Below are 23,618 nucleotides of genomic sequence, written 5' to 3' on the forward strand. Positions count from 1 at the left end.
TAATTCTTGCCTTTGGTTTACGACCCTGAAGACTCCTAACTGAATTTACAAGTTACACATTCTCGTAGTCATTTTTCTAAAGTTATGCTTCAAGGAATAATAAGAAAAGTCGCAGTATTCACTTCAGTGCAAAAAATAGGTATTTCAGTTGTAATAGTTACATGTGAGAGACTGCTTTATTTAATCAAATTGCTTCAATTCTTTTATACAGATGAATCCACAGTAGATGTGTATATATTGCATTCAGGGAACAACATATTATGGATAAAGGTAACCATATATACATTCATTCGTGTGTGTGTGTGTGTGTGTGTGTGTGTAATATACATATTACACACAAACAAGTAAGAAATTTTATATGGGCATGTACATCTAAGACATAATTTTGAGATATGAAGTTGGAGTAGGAAAAAAAGGAACTATAGAATCTTCCTCCAGAGGGAGTGGAGCAGATGGACTGATTCTCTAAAGATATGACTGAGTCTCATCTACCTTGAGTGGTTCATGTGTGATCCTAAGGTCATGGAATGGCTAAGTGACTTCTCTAGCTCCTTTCTAGCCATAATATCCTTCATTCGCTTGCCTTCATTCCATAAACATTACTAGAAAGTCTTATAAATGAAAATGCATTTTAGCAAGTTACTTTTATAGTTGAGTAAATTATGAAAACTTGCTTTAAACAAGGAATCATCTATTCCATGTGCAACTAATTTGTCTGGCTACCAAAGGATAGGGTTCCTTAAGTTTCCCTGAAAACCTATTCTAGGGTATCATTACCCTGACAGTCGAGAAACTCTTGCTGGTGTCTGGACAACTCTCAGTTACTGCCACTTTAGCAAATTTCCACGTTTTTTAATCTCTGGAAATGGAGGATGGTTCATCACCAACTTTTGTCATTATAATCCTCTATAGTCTTGAAAGTAAGTTCCCTGAAAACCTGCCCGTTTCCAGGCTAAACAGTCTAGTTCCTTAACCACTTTCTCATGGAACACATTTTTCATACCTGGACTCGCTCTTGGTCATTCACAGAACTTGTAATGATCATCAGTGTGGCCTAGTGGGAACAGCTTGAAACTTGAAGGCAGGAGATTTGGATTCTAGTCCCAGCTCTGCCTCTGGCTTACTGCGTCACCTCAGACAAGTCGTTTATCCCAGGGAGGGTCCCAGTTTCCTCATCTCTAAAATGGAGATAAAATAGATTGTGAGCTCCCAGTGGGACAATGTTCAATCTCATAGCATTTTGTCTACCCTAATGTGTACATTAAGCACATGGTAAATGCTTAATAAATACCATAATTACTATGGCAGGTGGGATGAGCAATTGTTTGTTTTGTTACAGGATGTGTATCATTTACCACAAAGGGATATTTTATCTCTGCAATTTGAATCTGCATTGCTGCCAACTTCGACAACAAACTTTACAAAAGTTGCTTCCTTTGTTTGTAAAGGTACAGTGTTTAAGTATAAAATCTCTTTGTTATTTTTATAGCATAGTTTAAAGGCTTAGTAGAAGTAATTATTTTTTAAATTATTTAAGGTTTGGAGTTTATGAAAGAGTTTAGTCCAGTTATACAGATTTACTTGTTCTGAGAGGTAAGCTGAATAAGGAGAAATTCCACTACCGTTTTCAGCGTCAACTTTCATAAAGTGTTGATTAAGGGACTCTATTAAAGGCAAATCAGAGAAAAATGGTAGGGTATAATGTTCACCTTAGTGGCAAGAGCATGGGCTTGGGAGTCAGCGGACATGGGTTCTAATTCTGTCTCCGCCACATGTCAGCTGTGAACATTGGACAAGCCACTTAACTTCTCTGTGCCTCAGTTACCTCATCTGTGAAATGGGGATGAAGAGTGTGAGCCTCACGTGGGACAACCTGATTGCCTTGTATTTATCTACTAATAATGGTATTTATTAAGTGCTTACTATGTGCTGAGCACTGTTTTGTGCTAAGTGCTTAACAAATTCCATAAGTATTACTATTATTAAAGGTACCACCACTTTTCAGGTTGAATGCAATTTGCTTGCCTTTTTTGTAATATGGTTCAAATCCTATCTTTGGATTCTTAAGTGCATATGTCAATGAAGCCAAATGAAGCCAAGAGGTCATATGTCAGCATGAGAGGACAGAATTTATTCCTCAGGTATTATTGTAGTCTGAGTAGTTTAAGAAGGGTCTTACTGAAATGTGCACTTTTGGCTTCTTGAGCTCCACCTGTTCACTGGTCAGACTTTCTTCTTTATTTCCTTGGTTGACTGCGGTTCGCCTCCACCTCCACCTTCATTCTTATATCTTTTTTCCAACTTAAAGGACTGTATTGCTGTTTTTCTTGAACGAAGGTATCCAGAGAGAAAATATATTGGGTGTGATTTTTTTTCCAAGGAAAGTGTGGCAATGTCTTTGAAAAGAACAGAAAAAATAGGTTTTGGCTAAAAAGTAAGGATCAGCCAGGGTTCTCTCGCTAAAAATGAGTCTAGAGGGAAGGGTACAGAGTTGGCTCTGTGGTATTAGGGTTTCTACTTCAGGGTGTTTTATGTGTCTCTTCAGGATTTACAGGAACCAAGGTACCTGTGCTTCACCTATTTTTCTGCTTTTTCTTGAAACAGCTTCATCGTGTGACAGTGAAACTAGTTATTTGGGAGAAGTGAACAGGAATTTCTTGGAAGGCACTGCAACGCTAAAAGCATGTTTTTCCCATCCTGTGGTGAAAGGGTAGGTTCATTCTTCCTTTTATAAAGCAGGTAATATACTTTTTTTTCCAGATTTTTATGAAACAGCTATTTCTCAATTTTTCATAATGATCAGAACCAAGGTAATTTGATTCAATGGAATTCCCTGGAAATATGATCAGAGTTGCTAACAAGATTGCAAATAGGCATGTTTTGAATTTCAGATCTTCTCTGCTCCTTCTGGTGGTGCTAACCAGCTACAGAAAAGCTTAAAGCTAGAAGATGAGTCCCAGAAAGGATCGGGAGGCCAGCCCCCTAATGACCCCTAATGATAATTTACTCCTGAGCCATCCCAAACTATTGATGTGCCTAGAAACCATTGTTGGCCAATTTGAAGAGGGCCGTGATGGATTTCAGCAGCAGAGGCATGTTTCTCAGTTGCGTGCTTCATTTCTGTTTGCAGGTATTTTGGAATTGACCCTTCTGAGGCCCGGTTTCACATAGAGCCTTTTCAGAATGCATTTGGCTTTTGGTCAATCTGGCTGACTAATCATTTTAACCACAGTGTCATATTAAATGATGTGTTTGTTCCCAAGGAAGCCAAGCATATCTTAAAGGTATGTATTTTAGGTAAAATATATTCCAAGTTTATGATATCGCCGTTTCTAGTCTATAGGTTAGAAGCTAACTTGCTAGTGTAATTTTGTATTTGACTGCCTATATTGGAGCATGCATACTTTGGAATGCTTTTGAGAAAATGTTATCTGTCAGCTTAATTTTTAACAATGCGTCAGATATGTAATAATAGTAATAATTATGGTATTTATTAAGCACTTACTATGTACTAAGCACTGTTCTACTGGGGTAGATAAAAGGTAATCACTTTGTCCCAAGTGGAGCTTCACAGTCTTAATCCCCATTTTACAGATGAGGTAATTTAGGCACAGAGAAGTTGACTTGCCCAAAGTCACACAGCTGACAAGTGGCGGAGCTGGGATTAGAGCCCACGACCTCTGACTCCAAAGCCCGGGCTCTTTCCAGTAGGCCACACTGCTTCTCTATCATTTAGATGACTCATTGTGCCTCACTAGATCTTTGCTGTTCACACTGAGCCATGGCTCACTGATAAGTGCCTAATTTCATTGAAGGATATAGCAAGGCCACTTGGAGATTTTTTTTCTGTAAAAAAAAGGAGATCTTTATCCAGCTAAATATGAACAGCAGTATTTTTCAATATTATACTTCTTCATAGGACTTATTGCTTCAATTAGAATAGAAAACAATGTGTTTGAAAGGGTATGATATAATGGAGTCTCCCATCCAAATGACTTGAGAATTCAGGAAAAAGAACCAGCAATGGAGGAATTGATTATGTAGTGCTAAGTGCTTTGCAGGGCACCAATGACACATACTTTCCCCAGCTAGTTAGGTCCCCACAGAGAATCGGAATGCCAAGGGCTAATATGCAGGGCTGCAGCACATTATGCAATGCTGGCAAATGGTTTTTCTTGTAAAATTGATCCCCTTTAAGCCAAAGTGACTGCAGCATACTGCCAGTATTGTACCACAAGGCCATTTCCCAGGAGATGATGGCCATGTTAGTTGTTGCTGTTTTAGCCCCCAAGTTAGCCAGCTACTTTTCAGTATTCCCCCTGGACCTATTGCATAATCTAAGAATAAAGGGGGAATAATAATAATGGTGCTGTTTGCTAAGTGTTTACTCTTTGCCAACACCATACTAAGTTCTGGGGTAGATGCAAGATAATCAGGTCATACACAAGTCCCCGTCCCACATGAGGCTCACAGTCCCATATTTAATCCCCATTTTACCAAGGAGGAACCGGGGCACAGAGAAATTAAATGATTTGCCCAAGGCCACCCAGCAGGCAAGTGGTAGAGGGGATTAGAACCCAGGTCAATCAATCAATCATATTTATGACTCCTCGGCTCATGCTCTTTCCAGCGGGCCATGCTCCATTTTGAAAAGTGGACTGGCCACAGATGTATAATTGTGGTATTTAAGTGCTCACCATGTCTTAAGTGCTGGGGTAGATGCAATCATATCACAAGATGAAACAGTAATACAAAAACAATGTAAAAGGCAAAGACAATGATAAATACAGTAAGAGGAGTAGTGGTCAGTGGCTAGAGGAGCAGATTTTCAGGCTCCTCGCGGCACAGTCCAACGGTCATAACGGTCACATTCCAAGGGTCAAGAGGGCCCCCCTCCCCCACATCTGTTCCCCCTTCCTGGGCTGGTGGGAAGTTCCAGGGAGATTGAGGCTGGGCAGCTTTTCTCCTGGGTTGCAGGACTCGGTGATTATTATTATGGTGTTTGTTATAATGGCATTCATTAAGAGTTTACTGTGTGTCGAGCACTGTTCTAATTGCTGGGATAGATACAGATTAATCAGGTCGAACCACATTCCCTGTCCCATGTGGGGCTTACGGTCTAAGTAGGTGGTTCAGTGGAGATGGGGCCTGGTGGGGACTTCATGTACTGGTTTCTCTTCCCCCTTCCTGGGATGGGGCAGAGATTAGTGGAAAGGCCCAGAGGGGTGGGGACTGGGCAGCTTTTCTCCCAACCACATGCTTCAGTGAACTGGTGGGGAAGTAGACTGGCAGTGTCTCAATCAATCAATCAATCAATCAATCAATCGTATTTATTGAGCGCTTACTATGTGCAGAGCACTGTACTAAGCGCTTGGGAAGTACAAATTGGCAACACATAGAGACAGTCCCTACCCAACAGTGGGCTCACAGTCTAAAAGGGGGAGACAGAGAACAGAACCAAACATACCAACAAAATAAAATAAATAGGATAGAAATGTACAAGTAAAATAAATAAATAAATAAATAAATAGAGTAATAAATATGTACAACCATATATACATATATACAGGTGCTGTGGGGAAGGGAAGGAGGTAAGATGGGGGGATGGAGAGGGGGACGAGGGGGAGAGGAGCGAAGGGGCTTAGTCTGGGAAGGCCTCCTGGAGGAGGTGAGCTCTCAGCAGGGCCTTGAAGGGAGGAAGAGAGCTAGCTTGGCGGAGGGGCAGAGGGAGGGCATTCCAGGCCCGGGGGATGACGTGGGCCGGGGGTCGACGGCGGGACAGGCGAGAACGAGGTACAGTGAGGAGATTAGCGGTGGAGGAGCGGAGGGTGCGGGCTGGGCAGTAGAAGGAGAGAAGGGAGGTGAGGTAGGAGGGGGCGAGGTGATGGACAGCCTTGAAGCCCAGGGTGAGGAGTTTCTGCCTGATGCGTAGATTGATTGGTAGCCATTGGAGGTTTTTGAGGAGGGGAGTAATATGCCCAGAGCGTTTCTGGACAAAGACAATCCGGGCAGCAGCATGAAGTATGGATTGAAGTGGAGAGAGACACGAGGATGGGAGATCAGAGAGAAGGCTGGTGCAGTAGTCCAGACGGGATAGGATGAGAGCTTGAATGAGCAGGGTAGCAGTTTGGATGGAGAGGAAAGGGCGGATCTTGGCAATGTTGCGGAGCTGAGACCGGCAGGTTTTGGTGACGGCTTGGATGTGAGGGGTGAATGAGAGAGCGGAGTCGAGGATGACACCAAGGTTGCGGGCTTGTGAGACGGGAAGGATGGTAGTGCCGTCAACAGAGACGGGAAAGTCAGGGAGAGGACAAGGTTTGGGAGGGAAGACAAGGAGCTCAGTCTTCGACATGTTGAGCTTTAGGTGGCGGGCGGACATCCAGATGGAGATGTCCTGAAGGCAGGAGGAGATGCGAGCCTGGAGGGAGGGGGGAGAGAGCTGGGGCAGAGATGTAGATCTGGGTGTCATCAGCGTAGAGATGATAGTTGAAGCCGTGGGAGCGAATGAGGTCACCAAGGGAGTGAGTGTAGATTGAGAACAGAAGGGGACCAAGCACTGAACCTTGGGGAACCCCCACAGTAAGAGGATGGGAGGGGGAGGAGGAGCCTGCAAAAGAGACTGAGAAAGAACGACCGGAGAGATAAGTGTCTCACATTGCTGGTGCTCTCTCTCCCACCTTCTTGGACATAAAATGTAAAGAGCATAAAATATTGCTGCAACAGACCAATGGTGCCACTCTTCCCGGTTCCATTTCTGTCAGTGACAATGTTGGATTTGAGGCACAGTGTGATGGTTGCCCCCTTTGATGTCTTAGCCATTTGTATGCAGTCTCCGTGCCTGAGAGGCATGAGTATTGTGAAAAATGCTTAAGATTGAAAGGACCTATGAAATGTAAATTTAAATGTTGTTGTTATAATTTAGGGATGTGATAGAATTAAAAATCAGCGAGATAATTAATCTGTTCCAATTGTTTCATTTTAGATTGTGAATTTCACTGGCCCCTTATTTCTACCTCCAGGCTGTTGGAATATATTTTCTTTGAAATTTGGTGTTAAAAATACTGCAGTAAATATATTTACCCGTGTTTTTTTGACCACTGACATGGGTGTCATATTTGCAATACCTCTACAAATTTACTCAGCCCTGTCCAAGGTACTGTATATAGAATAAGAGTATATATTTGGGGCGGGGGGGGGGTGTATGTATACTTATATACATTAGGATTTAAAACTGTACGTCTTGGGATGCTCTGATATTTTGAAAGAGGCTAAGGACTTGCAAATCTACATTGTTCTTCTAGTTACTTCAGTTTTTGTTTCGGAAAACAAATTCTTGAATAAAAGTAGTTGCCTTCCTCATTTAAAATGCTCTCCATCATCTAGCTATAGCACTACTTTGCACAGTTTATTTTCTGAAGCTTTGTATATTTTACTTATAAACAATGCCACTTGTCTTGCTGCTGGCATTTCTTTGAGAGATGACTATAATCTGAAAGTGCAGGCCGTTAAGAAATGTTTCCTGTTAATGCACTTTGTCTAGATTATGTTCTGCTAATATCATTCTCATTCTATCTGGTGACAGAGAAAGAAGACAATAAACATCTCCCGTCTTTCTGTTTTCTTTATACTAATCATATATAAATTATTTTAATAATAATTCTGTTTTTAAGTGCATCGTACATATCAAGCACCATACTTGAAGTACAGTTCATTCATTCGGTCATATTTCTTGAGCTTACTGTGTGCAAAGCACTGTACTAAGCGCTTGGGAGCGTACAATACAACAACAAACTGACACATTCCCTGCCCACAATGAACCCACAGTCTAGAGGGGGAGATGGACATTAATATAAATAAATAAATTACAGATGTATACGTGTGTGCTGTGTGGATGGGAGGGAGGATTAGTGAAGGGAGCAAGTCAGGATGATGCAGAAGGAACTAGGAGAAGAGGAGAGGCGGGTTTAGTCTGGGAAGGCGTCTTGGAGGAGACGTTCTTTCCATAAGGCTTTGAAGTGGGGGAGAGAAATTATCTGTCTGATATGAGGAAGGAGGGTGTTCCAGGCCAGGGGTAGGATGTGGGCGAGAGGTTGGCAGCAAGATAGATGAGATCGAGGTACAGTAAGGTTAGCAGTAGAGGAACGAAGTGTGTGGGCTGGGTAATAGTAGAAGAGTAGTGAGGTGAGATAGGAGGGGGCAAGGTGATTACGTGCTTTAAAGCCATTGGTGAGGAGTGTTTGTTTGATGTGGGTGGGCATCCACCAAGGTAATCAAGTCAGACACAGTCCTTGTCCCACATAGGGTTCACAATCTTAAGTGGGAAGGAGAATAGGTATTTAAGCCTCATTTTACAGATGAGGAAATTGAAGCACAGAAAACCAAAGTGACGTATCCAAGGTCACAAAGCATGTAAGTGGCAGAGCCAGGGTCAGAATGTAGGTGTCCTCGCTCCCAGTCCCGTGCTCTTTCCACGAGGTCCCACTCCTACTGTTTTAGTATTTGACTATTATTAAAGTCTTTCCTTGGAAGTAATTTTTTTCCAACCTCATGGTCATTGATATATTCATTTTTTGGAGTTCTGTAATTTACCAGTATTGCTGGTGTAGGTTTGTCCAGAACTGGTGCTATGCTACATGTTCATCCTCATCAGAGTAATGGCTTCCTTGAAAAGCGGAGGGTTTGAATTTCATGCTCTTCCCCTCCTCTGCCGACTGTATAGGAAGACTAACTGCAGGAGGGCAAAAAGAGAGGATTGTCAAAGAGTAAACCATCTGAAGCCAGATTGTTAAGCCCTAATTGTGATTGTAGAGCTTGATGGTTCATTTCTGTTGGAGTATGTTTGGATATTTCTTTCTTTGCATTGTGGGCAAGGAATGGGTCTACCATTTCTGTTGTATTGTACTCTCCCAAGCGCTTAGTACAGTGTTTTGCACATAGTAAGGCTCAATAAATGCCACTGGTTGATTTCTGTGGAAGGTAGTCATATATTGCTTTTTATTCTAGGAGGGACCTCTTGGTTTTGAAGTGGTAGCACACTGTGGTCTGCACTATTACTTGGGAAAATCAAATACAAGTAAGTTTTATGTTTAGACTTTCACAAGTATTACGATTTGGAACTGTCAGACAAATTAGTAATTACCAATCAGAAATGTCAGGCTCTGGGTTTCTCTTCTCTCACTATTTTCACCAGGTCCTCCTCCACAGCCCTCCTCCTCCTGACCTCATTCCTGTCTCTCTCCCACACTCTACGTCTCTCAGATTCCCCTTTCCCCCCGCCTTCCCCTCTTCCTGGTATCCTCTTTCCATCCCTCCCTCCTCTCCAGACATAGCAAACCCACTCATTCAACCAGAAAACCATGCAGCTGGACATACCCACACATCTACTTATACACCCAAAGAGAAACTGAAATTCTTACCCAGTACAGAGCAGACTGGAGCAGCCCCCATGAAAGGCGAAGGGGTGTGTCAGCAGCTGCTCCCGGCTGACCTGAAACCCCAGGACCAATTTTTCCAGGAGCTGGCATGAGAATCCAGCCTTTCCTGCAGCTGGGACAGGGCAGTAACAGAGCTAGGGAGCCCACTGTAGTACTGGTAACTGCAGCTGCTGCCTTGCCTCCACTGCTGGCTGGCTGACTGATCCCTATGGGATCCAGTTGGATTTCAGCCCAGCTTATACAGTGGTGAGGGAGGCCCTGGCCCCAAATTCCTACCCTCTGTGGGGCTCTGGAGCCGCTCTGATCCCTCCCCATCCACCAGATGCCATGTAGGCACAACATTCCACACACCTGTAAGGCTCAGGGAAGACCTCACCCAAAGGATGGCACATAGTGGGCCAATAATGGGCATATTTGTGCATTTTCAAAATGTTAATTGCTTCACAAAACTAAATGAAGAATTTTGTAGGTTGAAAATGTGGACAGTGTGGTTACTGCATTCATTCAAAGCCTGAGTGACTCTCTGATATTTTAGAGACATTAATTCGCTGTAGTCCACTGTCATGCCTTCAAAGCGTTTATGCCACCTTTGAGTGCCCAATTTAGTACAGTATTGAGGGGTAATTTAAGTACTCTGAGGAGCTGGTCAAAAAGGTTAGCCAGTAATCGGAATGGAAATCAAACTTGTGATCATACTCTACAATTTCACTTCCACTCTGAACTCACATTTCAGAACTATACCCATTTACAAAGTTGATTATGATAGCGTTTTTTGAAAAATGTTGGTAAGTCGTAAAATGAGGGCTCAGATGTCATTATTACTAATATTGATGATTAAGGTTGGAGAGACAGTTCTGATTTAAAGATAATGGACTATTTTTTGTTAGCCAGTACAATTTGGAACCAGTTTGTAGATGTCCAGGTCATTGTTTCCATTCTTCTGATTGTATCATTTGCAACTTAATGAATGGGAATGAAAGAGTTATGTTTCGGGAGAGGTGGAATTTTCACTTTATGGCATTCTTAGTTGGAGAGAAGACCTGGTTCTTTCTGAGAATGACTTATGATTTCCACTCTTTCAGCTTCCAATTCAGTGCCATGTGTCCTGTGAGTGCTCAATAAATGGGAAATGAACTGAATTGACTTGTCACATTTTCTGTGAATGTAAAAATGAAATCTGTTCTCACTTACAGCAAGTCCTCATTGGCAAGAGAGCCTTTCTCTGGACCATTCTACATGGAATGTGGATTCTGAGCTTGCGAACAAATTGTTCAGAAGGTGGCAGAAAATCAAAAGTGGTGAAGCCTGCAGGTGTGTTCTAAGATGGAATGAGCCCCTTCCACAGAGAGCTGTCCTGTGTGGTTGTTTTTTTTAAAATTTGTAGAAAAGCAACCAAAAAAACTGCTAAAGGGACCCTTTCTGAATTGTTTTTCCTTTGCCAAGAAGTGTTTTTTAAATGCAGGTCAGAAGACAAAAGGCCTTTGGGATAAAACATTCCCCTAAAACTTTTCTTTCTTCACCAACCAAACAGGAGAAATGTTTTGGGGATGACTCAGTTTGCTCAGCCACAGAAATCTGAGGATTTGGAGTCGTTTTCCTTCTTTTTGCCACGTTTAATTACAGAGCCTGGCCTTACATTGAACTTCAGTGCAACTGCTCTTAGGAACAGCATGGTGAGAATTAATATTTCACAACTTCTTTCCTATATATTATGCATACTTGTAGCTTAAATAGGGGATTTGGTTAGCATTTTATTTTAGAGCTACTTTGCTACTTCTACACTTGTTTTGGTGTGAAGAATTAATGAACACTAAGAAATCCAGCTGCATTGTAACCCAAGATAGAGCCCGTTGTCTTGTAGTCTTGGGAGAATCCCAGAAAGATTTGGTAGCACTCTTAAAGGGGCTCCTCATGTTCCGTTCTTGCTGCTAATTTGTGGGTGCCGATCGAAACCTGTTACAAGCTCATTGTGCTTCATTTTGTTTCCAAAATTTAATCGTTATCACTGAAAAGTTCAAATGGCTTGCTTGTTAACAGATTATTTCTGTATTTGGAATCAGGTACCTAATTTCTGTTACTTCTAGGACCAGTTTAACTCACTCAGTCATTTATTGAGCACTTACTGTGTGCAGAGCACTGTTCTAAGTGCTTGGGAGAATACATTCTAACAATATGAGACACATTCCCTGCCCACAATTAATTAGTTTACAGTCTCATTGTAATCCTTTTTTTCCTTTATGTATAAAAAATTCCATAGGCTGTTTACTTTTCCCTTTGGCAGAAAGTCTTCATCGGACCAAACTAAAATGAAAAGTGAAGAAAACTTACTTCACCAATTAGAATGCCTTGGGATTTATTTGATTTCTTTTCACCTAAGCACATTGACGGGCATAACAATACTAGCAGTGATTGCATTGTGTAAACTAAATGGGGATTAAGATGGTTAGCCCTGTGTGGGACAGAAGCTTTGTCCCACCCTTTTATCATGTTTCTACCCCAGTGCTTAGAACAGTGTCTGGCACATAGTAAGTGCTTAACAAATACCACAAATAGGGCCACTTTTGATCCCACTTCAGGTGCCTGACTTGCGTATGTCAGTGCAATTGGCAATATTTCAGGCCACAGCCCTCTTCAGCTCTTCCTGTGTGGACCAATCCACTGCAGATTACTGGAAAAGGGTTTCCAATTAGCGACCAATGGAAGATCAGCCATATTTATTGAGCACTTACTATGTGCAGAGCACTGTACTCTAAGCCCTTGGGAGAGTACAATACAACAGAAATAGCAGACTTGTTCCATTCATTCAATTGTATTTATTGAATATTTACTGTGTGCAGAGCACTGTACCAAGCACGTGGGACAGTGCAGTATAACAACAGACACGTCCTCTGCCTAAAATGAGCTTACAGTCTAGAGGATGGAGACCATTTCAGATCAGATGCCCAGATGTTGTCTCTGAATGGAGCCACTTTGGAGCTGATCCATTGGATGAAGAAGGGGGCTTTATTTATTTTATTTTTTTGCGGGGGGGAAAGACTTTCCATACTTGGGGTGCAAGGAAGGCAGTATGGGTTTCATGTGTCCCATGTTATCTTCCAGTACTTAGGAGGCAAGATGAATGATAGAAGCCAGTGCTGGGCAGCCAGCAACCTCTAGTGAGTGGCGGCAGTCAAGTGATGGGCTCCCCGTTTGTACCGGCTTACCTTTACATTTTTTGGACCTTTCCACACTTAATTGGCAGATACATGCAATATAAATCCTGCTAAAACTAACTGACAGAAAGTTGTATTTTCTATATGCCTGGGTAAAAAAATACCTCTAGGCCATGTATTATTTTAAGATAATTTTTTGGAGGAAATCTACACCAAACCAAACTAAAATAGAAAGGTTGTCATGTTTGTGAAAGACACTTGATGGATAACATGTTTTATTTGAAGAGTCTGTGGTTGACTGCTTCAATTTGGAGCAGTAGAATTTGCTTTTGAGGTTGCTAATGTGGCCTTTTCAGTAAGAAGCGAACTGAGTCCCACAGAAGTGGGTCTTGTCCTCGGGAGAGGTGAGGTGCTTGCTCTGTGGCTATGTGTTCACTGTGATCTGTGTTAGGGCTTCCACTGTCACGGAAAGTTTAAATTATAGCCACTCTGATCTTATAATAATTATGGTATTTGTTAAGCACTTACTGTGTGCCAAGTACTGTACTAAGCTCCAGGGTGAATCAAAGCAAATCGGGTTGGACACAGGCATGTCCCACGTTGGGCTCACAGTCTCAATCCCCATTTTACAGAGGAGGTAACCGAAGCATGGAGAAGTGAAGTGACATGCCCAGGGTCACACAACAGATTAGAACCCATGACCTACTGACACCCTGGCCCATCTTCTATCCTGTATGCCATGCTGAGGCAATCAGCTTTACTTTCACCTTGGCCAGCATCTTTGTAGGGAGTCTGATTCAGTTGCTGATGCTGCCTGTTGCAGTCAGTGGAAAGCCTTTCACTCCTGTTGTGCCATTTTCCTACTTTTTTCAAGTGCTTCACTTACAGATACTCATAATTTGTAATTTGCAGTCAGTCGAAAGCCTTTCACTCCTGTTGTGCCATTTTCCTACTTTTTTCAAGGGCTTCACTTAGAGATACTCATAATTTGTAATTTTCAACCTAACAGGTGAAATACTTTGTCCTGAAGAATCCCTCATCACTCCCAGTGATGTTGCAACTGCTGCCATTGTCTTTCTACCCCGAGCCTGAAGCAGCATTGAGCCTGCTGCATAAATGGTAATAACTTCAACTTCACGGAGAAACAACCTCCGATTTCCCTAAAAGTTGTCATCGTTTGCTTCTTTCAGTACCGTCCTCCATGACTTGGTTATGTTTTTAAATCTTCTGTGTTCGGAGATTTAATGATCTAGAGGTTCCCGGTCCCGCAGTTGTCAGTGTTTATGACTGGAGGAAATTGATCACTGTCTCTCATTGTGTCTATTACATGACCCTCTCTTTGGTTCCTATCTCCCACCAGAGTAATGCCCCTTTGGTGGTTGTGACACCTTCTCTACAAGGACTCCTTATGAGAATTTAAAGGATTGATGGACCGACAGCAATAGGCTAAGTAATTGGTTTAGATGCAGCATTTCATTATTCCAAATAAGGTAGATAGTTGGATGAAACAGCTAAACTGCTAAATGATTACTCAGTCAATTCTTTCTTATGTGATCTGCAGTTAATTTTTTAGCAACAGGTTGTTTTTGCTCATCAAGGTCAACTCTTATCCAAATGACCAGTTTTTACCCCTATATAACGCACATCACTAAACATTTTGAGAAACAACAGGTCCTGAACTCTTTCCCACTTGCAGAAGTGAAGTATCGAAAAGCATTTGTGCTTGGCCAAGATGGAGGCAGAACAGACGTGGACTTTGAAGTCTATACCTATATATTTTAACAGGTTCTTATTTTCTTTGTGTGTGTGTGTGTTTTTTTTTAAGGTTTGGCACTGATGTGCAAGCTATTAATTTCACGACTGGTGAATTCCAGCTTACAGAAACGTGCTCCCACCGGGTAAGAATTCTACTTTGGAGAGAGAGTAAAGGAATCAGACAAACTAGAAAAATAAGCACATGGGCCCCACTGTTTTAAATTTTGCTAAGTCTTTTTGGCATGCCAAACCATGTTTATTTTCGTTCTTCTCTAGGTCTCAAAATGCAGTTTTCTTATTTGTCATGAACTTTCCTTACATTTTCAAAACAAATAAAGGATTTAAACATGTTGCTAGCAACATTTTGAGGAGGCCAGAGTGTGGTCTGCTGCTCTCCATATCTACACCAAATTGAAGTTTTACTTATTATTGCATACTCTGCAGTGCCGAGTATTGATTTTTTGACTTGATATTCATTGATTGTGTTAATTTAGTGCTTTTAATCTCAACTGATTTGAACACACAACTTGACAGTCAGTGGGCCGAACAGTTGACTGAAACTATCAGAGCCTGGAAATTTGAAATCTGGCTCCAAGCAAATTTGTTGGGCCTTTGGACACATCGTCATCTGACTGCTGGCATTCCTTGGACCTTATCTGTAAAACAGGGTCTAACTGTACATATGAAAGCATTTAGTAATGATTGTGGTATCTGTTTACCAGTTGTTTACTGAGCTCTGAGGTAGGTACAAGATAAACAGGTTAGACAAAGACCCTGTCCTACATGGGGCCCACAACCTCAGGAGGAGGGAAAACTGGCATTGAATCCCCATTTTACAGATGAGGAAACTGAGGCATGGAAAAGTTAAGCGATTTGCCCAAGGCAGTTGCCGGAGCCGGGATTAGAACCTAGATCCTCTGGAATTGCTGAGGTGCTAAATACATGTTTGTATGTCACTCCCCCCCTTCTCCAACCCCCTGGCTCTCAACGCTCTCCACTACTCTCCCATCGTTCCCAGCAGTATCCTCAGAGGAGTTCTCCTCCCTCCTCTCAAGTGCTACTCAGGCCACCTGTGCTTCTGACCCCATTCCCTCTCATCTCATGAAATCTCTCGCTCCGTCCCTTCTCCCTTCCTTAACTTCCATCTTCAACCACTCACTCTCCACTGGTTCCTTCCCCTCTACCTTCAAACATGCCCATGTCTCTCCCATCCTAAAAAAACCCTCTCTTGATCCCACCTCACCTTCTAGTTATCGCCCTATCTCCTTCCTACCATTCCTTTCTAAACTCCTTGAACGAGTCGTCTACATGCGCTGCCTCGAATTCCTCCATGTCAACTCTCTCCTCGACCCCCTCCAATCTGGCTTCCATCCCCTACATTCCATGGAAACTGCCCTCTCAAAGGTCACCAATGACCTCCTGGTTGCCAAATCCAATGGCTCACACTCTATCCTAATCCTCCTTGACCTCTCAGCTGCCTTTGGCACTGTGGACCACCCCCTTCTCCTCAACACGCTATCCAACCTTGGCTTCACAGACTCCGCCCTCTCCTGGTTCTCCTCTTATCTCTCCGGCCATTCATTCTCAGTCTCTTTTGCAGGCTCCTCCTCCCCCTCCCATCCCATTACTGTAGGGGTTCCTCAAGGTTCAGTTCTTGGTCCCCTTCTGTTCTCGATCTACACTCACTCCCTTGGTGACCTCATTCACTCCCACAGCTTCAACTATCATCTCTAGGCTGATGACACCCAAATCTACATCTCTGCCCCTGCTCTCTCTCCCTCCCTCCAGGCTCGCATCTCCTCCTGCCTTCAGGACATCTCCATCTGGATATCTGCCCACCACCTAAAACTCATCATGTCCAAGACTGAACTCCTTGTCTTCCCTCCCAAACCCTGCCCTCTCCCTGACTTTCCCATCACTGTTGACGGCACTGCCATCCTTCCCATCTCACAAGCCTGCAATCTTGGTGTCATCCTCGACTCTGCTCTCTCGTTCACCCCTCACATCCAAGCCGTCACCAAAACCTGCCGGTCTCAGCTCCGCAACATTGCCAAGATCCGCCCTTTCCTCTCCATCCAAACCGCTACCCTGCTCGTTCAAGCTCTCATCCTATCTCATCTGGATTACTGTATCAGCCTCCTCTCCGATCTCCCATCCTCCTGTCTCTCCCCACTTCAATCCATACTTCATGCCGCTGCCTGGATTGCCTTTGTCCAGAACTGCTCTGGGCATGTTACTCCCCTCCTCAAAAATCTCCAGTGGCTACCAATCAACCTACGCATCAGGCAGAAACTCCTCACCCTCAGCTTCAAGGCTGTCCATCACCTCGCCTCCTCCCACCTCACCTCCCTTCTCTCCTTCTACTGCCCAGCCCACAACTTCCACTCCTCTGCCACTAATCTCCTCACTGTGCCTCATTTTCGCCTGTCCCGCCGTCGAATTCCGGCCCACGTCATCCCCCTGGCCTGGAATGCCCTCCCTCCGCAGATCCGCCAAGCTAGTTCTCTTCCTCCCTTTAAGGCCCTACTGAGAGCTCACCTCCTCCAGGATGCCTTCCCAGACTGAGCCCCCCCTCCTCCTCCCCCTCTCCATTCCCCCTGCCTTACCTCCTTCCCCTCCCCACAGCACTTGTATATATGTATATATGTTTGTACGTATTTATTATTCTATTTATTCATTCATTTTATTTGTACTTATTTATTCTATTCATTTTATTTTGTTAATATGTTTTGTTTTGTTCTCTGTCTCCCCCTTCTAGACTGTGAGCCCACTGTTGGGTAGGGACCGTCTCTATATGTTGCCAACTTGTACTTCCCAAGTGCTTAGTACAGTGCTCTGCACACAGTAAGCGCTCAATAAATAAGATCGAATGAATGAATTAATTAATTAATGTTTGTGATTAATAATAAGAAATGATGGAATTAGATTTTACTTCTTGGCTTGGATGTCAGCCTTGTTTCCCGGATTTCGTTTGTTTTGTTTTCCCAGGGCTTTGATATAGGTGAAGGCTTGCCCCTCAGAGTAACCTGGCTTGGCCTGAGATCCAGAGCTCAGCACATAAAAGAGAATGGCATATAAAAGAGTATTGATAGTCCCCTTTTTTATGAATTGCTTTTATATTTTTAGAAATTAAAAATCCCAGCATTCTGGGAGGAGAGTGCCATTGAATTATATGAAAACTTAAACTACTTTGGTGGACCACTGGAAAATTATAATTCTGTAATGTGTAGATAAATCCCAAGGAAAGCAAGCAGTATGAAAGATTATTTTTCTCGATCTTCGGAGTTCTTTTGAATATCTATAATTAAGGTATTTTCTTGATAATGTACTCATCAGAGTGAGCAAAATTCTGTGCCCTATCTTATGAGTAAACAAATGCATGTAGTTACACTTGAAACTATTTATTTTTCCTTACCTTCATAGGTGGTAACTTCAGTGTTCTTAGACAAATTTAATAAAGATAGGGAGTAATGTCACAGTTGTCTTATGGGTCTTTTAATCGTGTGCTTGAATAATTTATTTGCAGAATATATATCAAGAGAATCTTGCTCCTGTGAAATCCAGGTTTGAGGTGCTTCATTTCCATTTACGTCCATTGGAATCCAGAAGGGTTGGTGTTATATTTACACCTGTGGACTACAGAAAAGTAACCTCACTTATCTTGATCAGGTATAGTGCCCAGAGTTTAATTTGCTTTTTTTAGAAGCAGACACTTAACGTGGATCACCATTCCCATGTTTGGTAAGAGGGGAATTCCATGTGACCTCTTTAAAGAAGTAGTACAGACAGAAAGTCCAAAAGAAAAATTATGATTAATACTTGAGTAATAGCATATTTTGGGCCTTTCTTTTTATTAGTCTGTGTCGTATAGTGATTATGTCTTTATGTTTCTTAAACTGAGGTAAACCTGGATGCATTTCTTCAGTTATGCTCCATTTTTCTCTAAAGATTTCCTGGGACTTCCTCAGCATATTACTTTTTTCATATCTGATAGCAGGAAGTCTGTTAGAGTGACTGTTGAGTGTGTGGATTAGATGCACGTGTAGTAAGTATATAGTTTATACATGTGCGGAGAATTTAATGTACAATGTGGCCAGATTTCTGCCCATAGCATTTATATTTTAATTAAGGATCTATCATCACACACACTTTTACTCTTCAGGGCTTTTTTACCTCCATCCTTTGAGCAGTGACTGATAGAATAGGAAATAAAAGCAAGTTCCACATTTGGCTTTATGCCTGTAATCTACTCGATATGAGCTGATGCAGGGTTTGAGGGGCTCAGATGATTCAAAATAGGAAAGGTATGTTGGGCAGGAGGAGGAGGGAGGCCCAAGAAATGTTAAGGTGATTGGGGAGGCAACTGTCAATAAATGGAATCTGTAGAGACATGCAATGAGGCGTATATATTGAGAGCTTACTATGTACAGAGCTGTGTACTAAGCCCTTGGGAGAATACAATACAACAGAATTAGCAGACACGTTCCCTGCCCATAATGAGGTTACAGTCTAGAGGTTTGACATTAATCTGAATAAGTAATTTATAACATATAGTTTACCATTCTGGACTGGAGGTGCTGTGCCTTATGAGAGGATTAGAGGGTAGTCAGGCCTGCAGCTGCCATGTGGACAGAATCAGCAAAGTGATAACCCCCTTCCGTAAAATGGGAAATGAAACTGGGTGTAAGTAAAAGTAATGGGATTGTTGTTCATTTTGCCCCATTCCTAATCCCTTACATCCAGAGATCCCAATTCATAAGAAAGGCTAAGTTGGTGGTTAGAAGCAGTAGTCTGAATCCACCACCTCAAGGGCTTGATTAATCTTGTAGTGTAGCAGAGAAGCAGCGTGGCTCAGTGGAAAGAGCCCAGGCTTTGGAGTCAGAGGTCATGGGTTCAAATCCCGGCTCTGCCAATTGCCAGTTGTGTGACTTTGGGCAAGTCACTTAACTTCTCTGTGCCTCAGTTACCTCATCTGTAAAATGGGGATTAAGACTGTGAACCCCAAGTGGGACAACCTGATTACCTTGTATCTACCCCAGAACTTAGAACAGTGTTTTGCACATAGTAAGTGCTTAATAAATGCCATCATTACTATTATTATTATTATAAATTCTGTAACAGCATGTATTTGGGTGTGGACTCTCTGCAAATGTCCTTCTTGGCTCAGAAGTTAAAGGTTGTGAATTTGTTCCTTTAAAGAAATAACTTAACCATTCTGGACTTGGTCAGTGTGGAAGGATTTGGAGCCAGAGAATTATTGAAAGTAGGTGGAAGATTGCCTGGAACAGGAGGTTCTCTTAGATTTAAGGTGCCTGAATCGACGCTCATGGACTGCAGACAACGTGAGTATGAAAGAATAGGAGCCAGTCAGAACCGAGTCATTAAGAAACACAGCTCTGTTGTCCTTCTATCCCTCCTTTGTCTTCATGGCTTTAAGGTCAGGTGCTGGCCCTCCTGCCTCCCCACGTCCTTCCTTTTCCCCACTTTCTCTTTCTTTGCCTCCGCCCTGCTCCTGCTTTGGCAACTACCTCTTCTGTGGTCCAGTCCTCCCAGCCAGTCACTTCATGGGAGCCATCTGAGCCATCCAGGACACTCAGTTACGGCTCATCCGGGGACCTAAAAGAAATCAGACGGTGGCTGTCGGTGGAATTTAGCCAGCTTTCTATGGTCGTTTATTACCTTTTGTATAAGTTTTTCTGATAACTGGTGTTTGTGGGGATTCGCTATTTGAGTTCCCTTGGTCCGAAGACGGTAGGAACGGTAGCAGCGGGTGGGGAGTGTAGGGAAGGGCCTGGTGATGACATGGCTGGGTTTGAATGGGACCACTGAAACAAGTTAATCAGTAGGTGAAAAAATTTTGGGGCCCATAGTTAATTCTTTAACCATGCAAGCCTTTTGAAATATGTTGAATTGACATCAGTAATGCATACTGAATGTGACTTTTGTCTTCCCCAGAATTGAAAGACAGCAAGCAAATTTTATCGATTACAAAAAACTTTAAAGTTGAGAATATTGGGCCTCTTCCTATAACTGTGTCATCTATGAAGATAAATGGTTATAATTGCCAAGGCTATGGGTTTGAAGTGCTAGATTGTCAGGAATTTTCCCTGGATCCAAACTCTTCCCGGGAGATCAGCATTGTGTAAGCATCAAATCTTAACCATATTTTGGTTTTATTTGAAATGTAAATATTGTCTGTTTCATTTAAATGTGAAAAATACCATTTTCCCAAATCTGTGCAGGCCATGTAAAAATGTTGGGACACAAGGAAATAAATCATTCTTTGGAAAAGCATCTGCCCTGTACCATTGCCAAGCTTCTGAAAGCATCACAGTCTGGCAAACACACGTTTAATATCAGATACAATAGGTTCTTAGTTTTAAAATGGTTTGTTTTAGCAATCTAATCGTAAAGCACAGTTTTCATAATCTGGTCCTCATCTCACACCCTTTTCCCGATGTATAATCATGTTCTTTTTATTTCCACTTGAACATTGATTCATGCTCCTGCATGTAATAAAGTGGATCATATCTTCTTCTGAGAAAGGCAGGAGGAGGCAGGCCTGGAACCACTTGGTTACCATCTGTGGGAATTTTTTATGGGTACGATTTTATTTGTTCATGAGGAGGGACAGGTCAGTTAAATTATGTAGGTTGTATTAATGGCTCAGCTTTTCACTGGTCCCTTAGCCCTTTTCTGGTAATAGGGGCTTCCAGCTTTTGGGTTCTAAGTGCACCCCAGGTCTCCTGAGAGCATTAAAACCTAAGTGCCAGAGAATAATTTAAGACCTTAGGAAGACTAGAACCAGTAGATTAAAGCCTGTCACCTTGTCTCGGTCTCTTAGGGCATTGGACAGCGTGGCTTAGTGGAAGGAGCACAGGCTTAGGAGTCAGAGGTCGTGGGTTCTAATCCCGGCTCCGCCATTGTTGGCTGTGTGACTTTGGGCAAGTCACTTCACTTCTTTGTGCATCAGTTTCCTCATCTGTAAAATGGGGATGAAGACTGTGAGCCCCAGGTGGGACAACCTGATTACTTTGTACCTACCCCAGCACTTAGAACAGTGCTTGGCACATAATAAGTGCTTAACAAATACCATAATAATTATTATTATTGGACAATTCAGAGCCTGCAGCTGGCCCAGCATTTAATACCAGACCTCACCCCATCAGATTGCCACTGTGCTAGAATGGATGTGCTGCAGAGGGGAGTGAAGGGGAAGCCTGGGTATGGAATAACAACCACCAAGACAACCAGTGAGCTCTCACGGGGGAGGAAGAGCTAAAATGTTAATTAAAATGCTAGGTTGTTTTGGCTCCCATGCATGCTGGATTTGGGAAGATATTTTAAATCAGTTTATCAACGGAATTTCTTGAGCTCTTACTGTTTAGAGAGCACTGTACTGAGTGCTTGGAAGAGTACATTACAATAGAGTTGGGAGACATATTCCCTGCCCACAAGGAGCTTAAAGTCTAGAATGAGCTCACATTCTAGAGTTAATCCACAGTCTGTAGAGTACAGCCCAGATTTAGCCACTTCCTCTCCCTTATTCCATAGTTGCTGACCCAAGGAAAGTCTGAGTTTTCTCTTGTGGAAGCTTGAGGGGCTGTCCAAGCCTTCCTTAACCCCACCTAGGTTAGACTCTGCTGTGGCCTGACACAGCTTTTGTGTTGGTTAAACGCGGGCCCTCATATTAAGTCCCAGCGTTCTTCCCTTCTCTGTCAGAAGGCAGTGAAACTGACAGCAGGTAGAACTTGGGCTACGGCAGGAGCCTGGGAGCCAGACCTCCCAAAGTATTTGCTCACTGGGTGACCAAGGACCCTTCTTGGGGCTCCCAGTCTCCTCATCTCTAAAGGAGGAAAAAGAAACTTCTTCCTGTTGCTATTAATTGCCTGCCAACGAGCAGGGGTGTGGTGCCAGGAGAAGGAAGAAGGGGTTGGAAGGGTGGGTGAGCAGAGACAGCTTGAGAGAAGCGAGGGAGGGAGGGAGGGTTGGAGTCATACCAGACACCTATTGATGTGTGGCAGATGGGAGACCCTAGACTGTTCCCAGCTATAGATTGAGTTTAACTGCCTTAGGTGGTACTGTCTGCCCAGAGGGTTCGGCAAATAATCTTTGTGGGTTTGAGAATAGTAATTGCTACCTGCTCATCCTGCTTCACAGGATATCTGTAATGCTGAATGAAATCACTGCCAGAGTAAATAAAATTGGGAGGAGTGCTTTGAATGATTTAGAGAGCAGTGTTGTGTAAATATAAATTACTGTAATTGAGATGCGTATATATATATATATATATATATATATATATATATATATATATCTATCTCAACACCAAAAGTCAATGAACTGACACTTTTGCATGTTGCCCTGCCTTGGAAAACAACAAATCATTTTGCCTTTTATAGGTTCACTCCCGACTTTACATCGTCTTGGGTTATTCGTGAGCTGACTCTAGTGACGGCTGCAGACCTAGAGTTCCACTTTACGCTCAATGTGACGCTTCCCCATCACCTGTTACCACTCTGTGCCGATGTGGTGCCAGGACCCAGTTGGGAAGAGTCTTTTTGGAGGCTCACAGTTCTCTTTGTCAGGTACACCCCTGATTTCCCAGCCCCTTCCTTCCTTTTCTCTATCCCCTAAGAAGGGAATAGGCGTCAGTAAGGGCTACTGATGATTGTTCTTTACAGTCTACTAGTCCAGTACAATTGATATGTCTTTGAGACTGCTGATATCACTGTGTATTAGGACGAACTGAAGTTACTTTCTCTGATTACTAGTTCATATACTGGTAAGTTAGAAGGTGCTCCAATCAATCAGTCAATCAATCGTGTTTATTGAGCGCTTACTGTGTACAGAACACTGTACTAAGCTCTTGGGAAGTACAAGTTGGTAACATATAGAGACAGTCCCTACCCAACAGTGGGCTCCAAAAATGTTAACTGACATCGAAGGTGGAGGGTTCATGTTCTGTTCTGTCATTGATTTGATACAGAGTAAGAAAGTTTCTTCTAGAAAGCAAGCTTAACCCTAAATTAAATTTGGAAGAGGGACCTTGAGAATTGGGTTATTTTCATTGGGGTTTTTTGGCGGGGCGGGAGTGGAGGGAGGCAAGTTTGAATAATCATGTTTTTCTTTTTTGAGAAACTTGAGGGCAGCCTCCTGGAGTGCGTAATAGTTGAATAGTTAGTAGTCAACTGGCTGTAGAGAAAAGCACACTGGCTGGGAGTGTGGGGATCTGGATTTCAGTTCCTGTTCTGCCTCTAACAGTGGGGCCGCTGGG

At 42.8% G+C, this 23,618-nt stretch overlaps 1 protein-coding gene across 2 annotated transcripts in view; it reads left to right on the forward strand.

The window, feature by feature from the left end:
* TMEM131L (transmembrane 131 like) overlaps window positions 1-23,618 on the forward strand; it is a 160,004-nt gene that overhangs the window by 107,119 nt on the left and 29,267 nt on the right. Inside the window, exons 10-23 of one of the 2 annotated variants that reach the window (XM_038755015.1) lie at window positions 212-270; window positions 1,340-1,448; window positions 2,605-2,710; window positions 3,131-3,284; window positions 6,983-7,153; window positions 9,004-9,073; window positions 10,628-10,745; window positions 10,966-11,107; window positions 13,596-13,705; window positions 14,412-14,484; window positions 17,868-18,010; window positions 19,541-19,683; window positions 20,297-20,483; window positions 22,744-22,929. In XM_038755015.1, the coding sequence (XP_038610943.1) occupies window positions 212-270; window positions 1,340-1,448; window positions 2,605-2,710; window positions 3,131-3,284; window positions 6,983-7,153; window positions 9,004-9,073; window positions 10,628-10,745; window positions 10,966-11,107; window positions 13,596-13,705; window positions 14,412-14,484; window positions 17,868-18,010; window positions 19,541-19,683; window positions 20,297-20,483; window positions 22,744-22,929 (1,771 nt within the window). The remainder of the gene's footprint in view (window positions 1-211; window positions 271-1,339; window positions 1,449-2,604; window positions 2,711-3,130; window positions 3,285-6,982; window positions 7,154-9,003; window positions 9,074-10,627; window positions 10,746-10,965; window positions 11,108-13,595; window positions 13,706-14,411; window positions 14,485-17,867; window positions 18,011-19,540; window positions 19,684-20,296; window positions 20,484-22,743; window positions 22,930-23,618) is intronic. The other variant, XM_038755016.1, reaches the window with a different exon arrangement.

The sequence above is a fragment of the Tachyglossus aculeatus genome, chromosome 12 (assembly GCF_015852505.1).
Source record: "Tachyglossus aculeatus isolate mTacAcu1 chromosome 12, mTacAcu1.pri, whole genome shotgun sequence".
NCBI classification, from domain to species: Eukaryota; Metazoa; Chordata; class Mammalia; order Monotremata; family Tachyglossidae; genus Tachyglossus; species Tachyglossus aculeatus.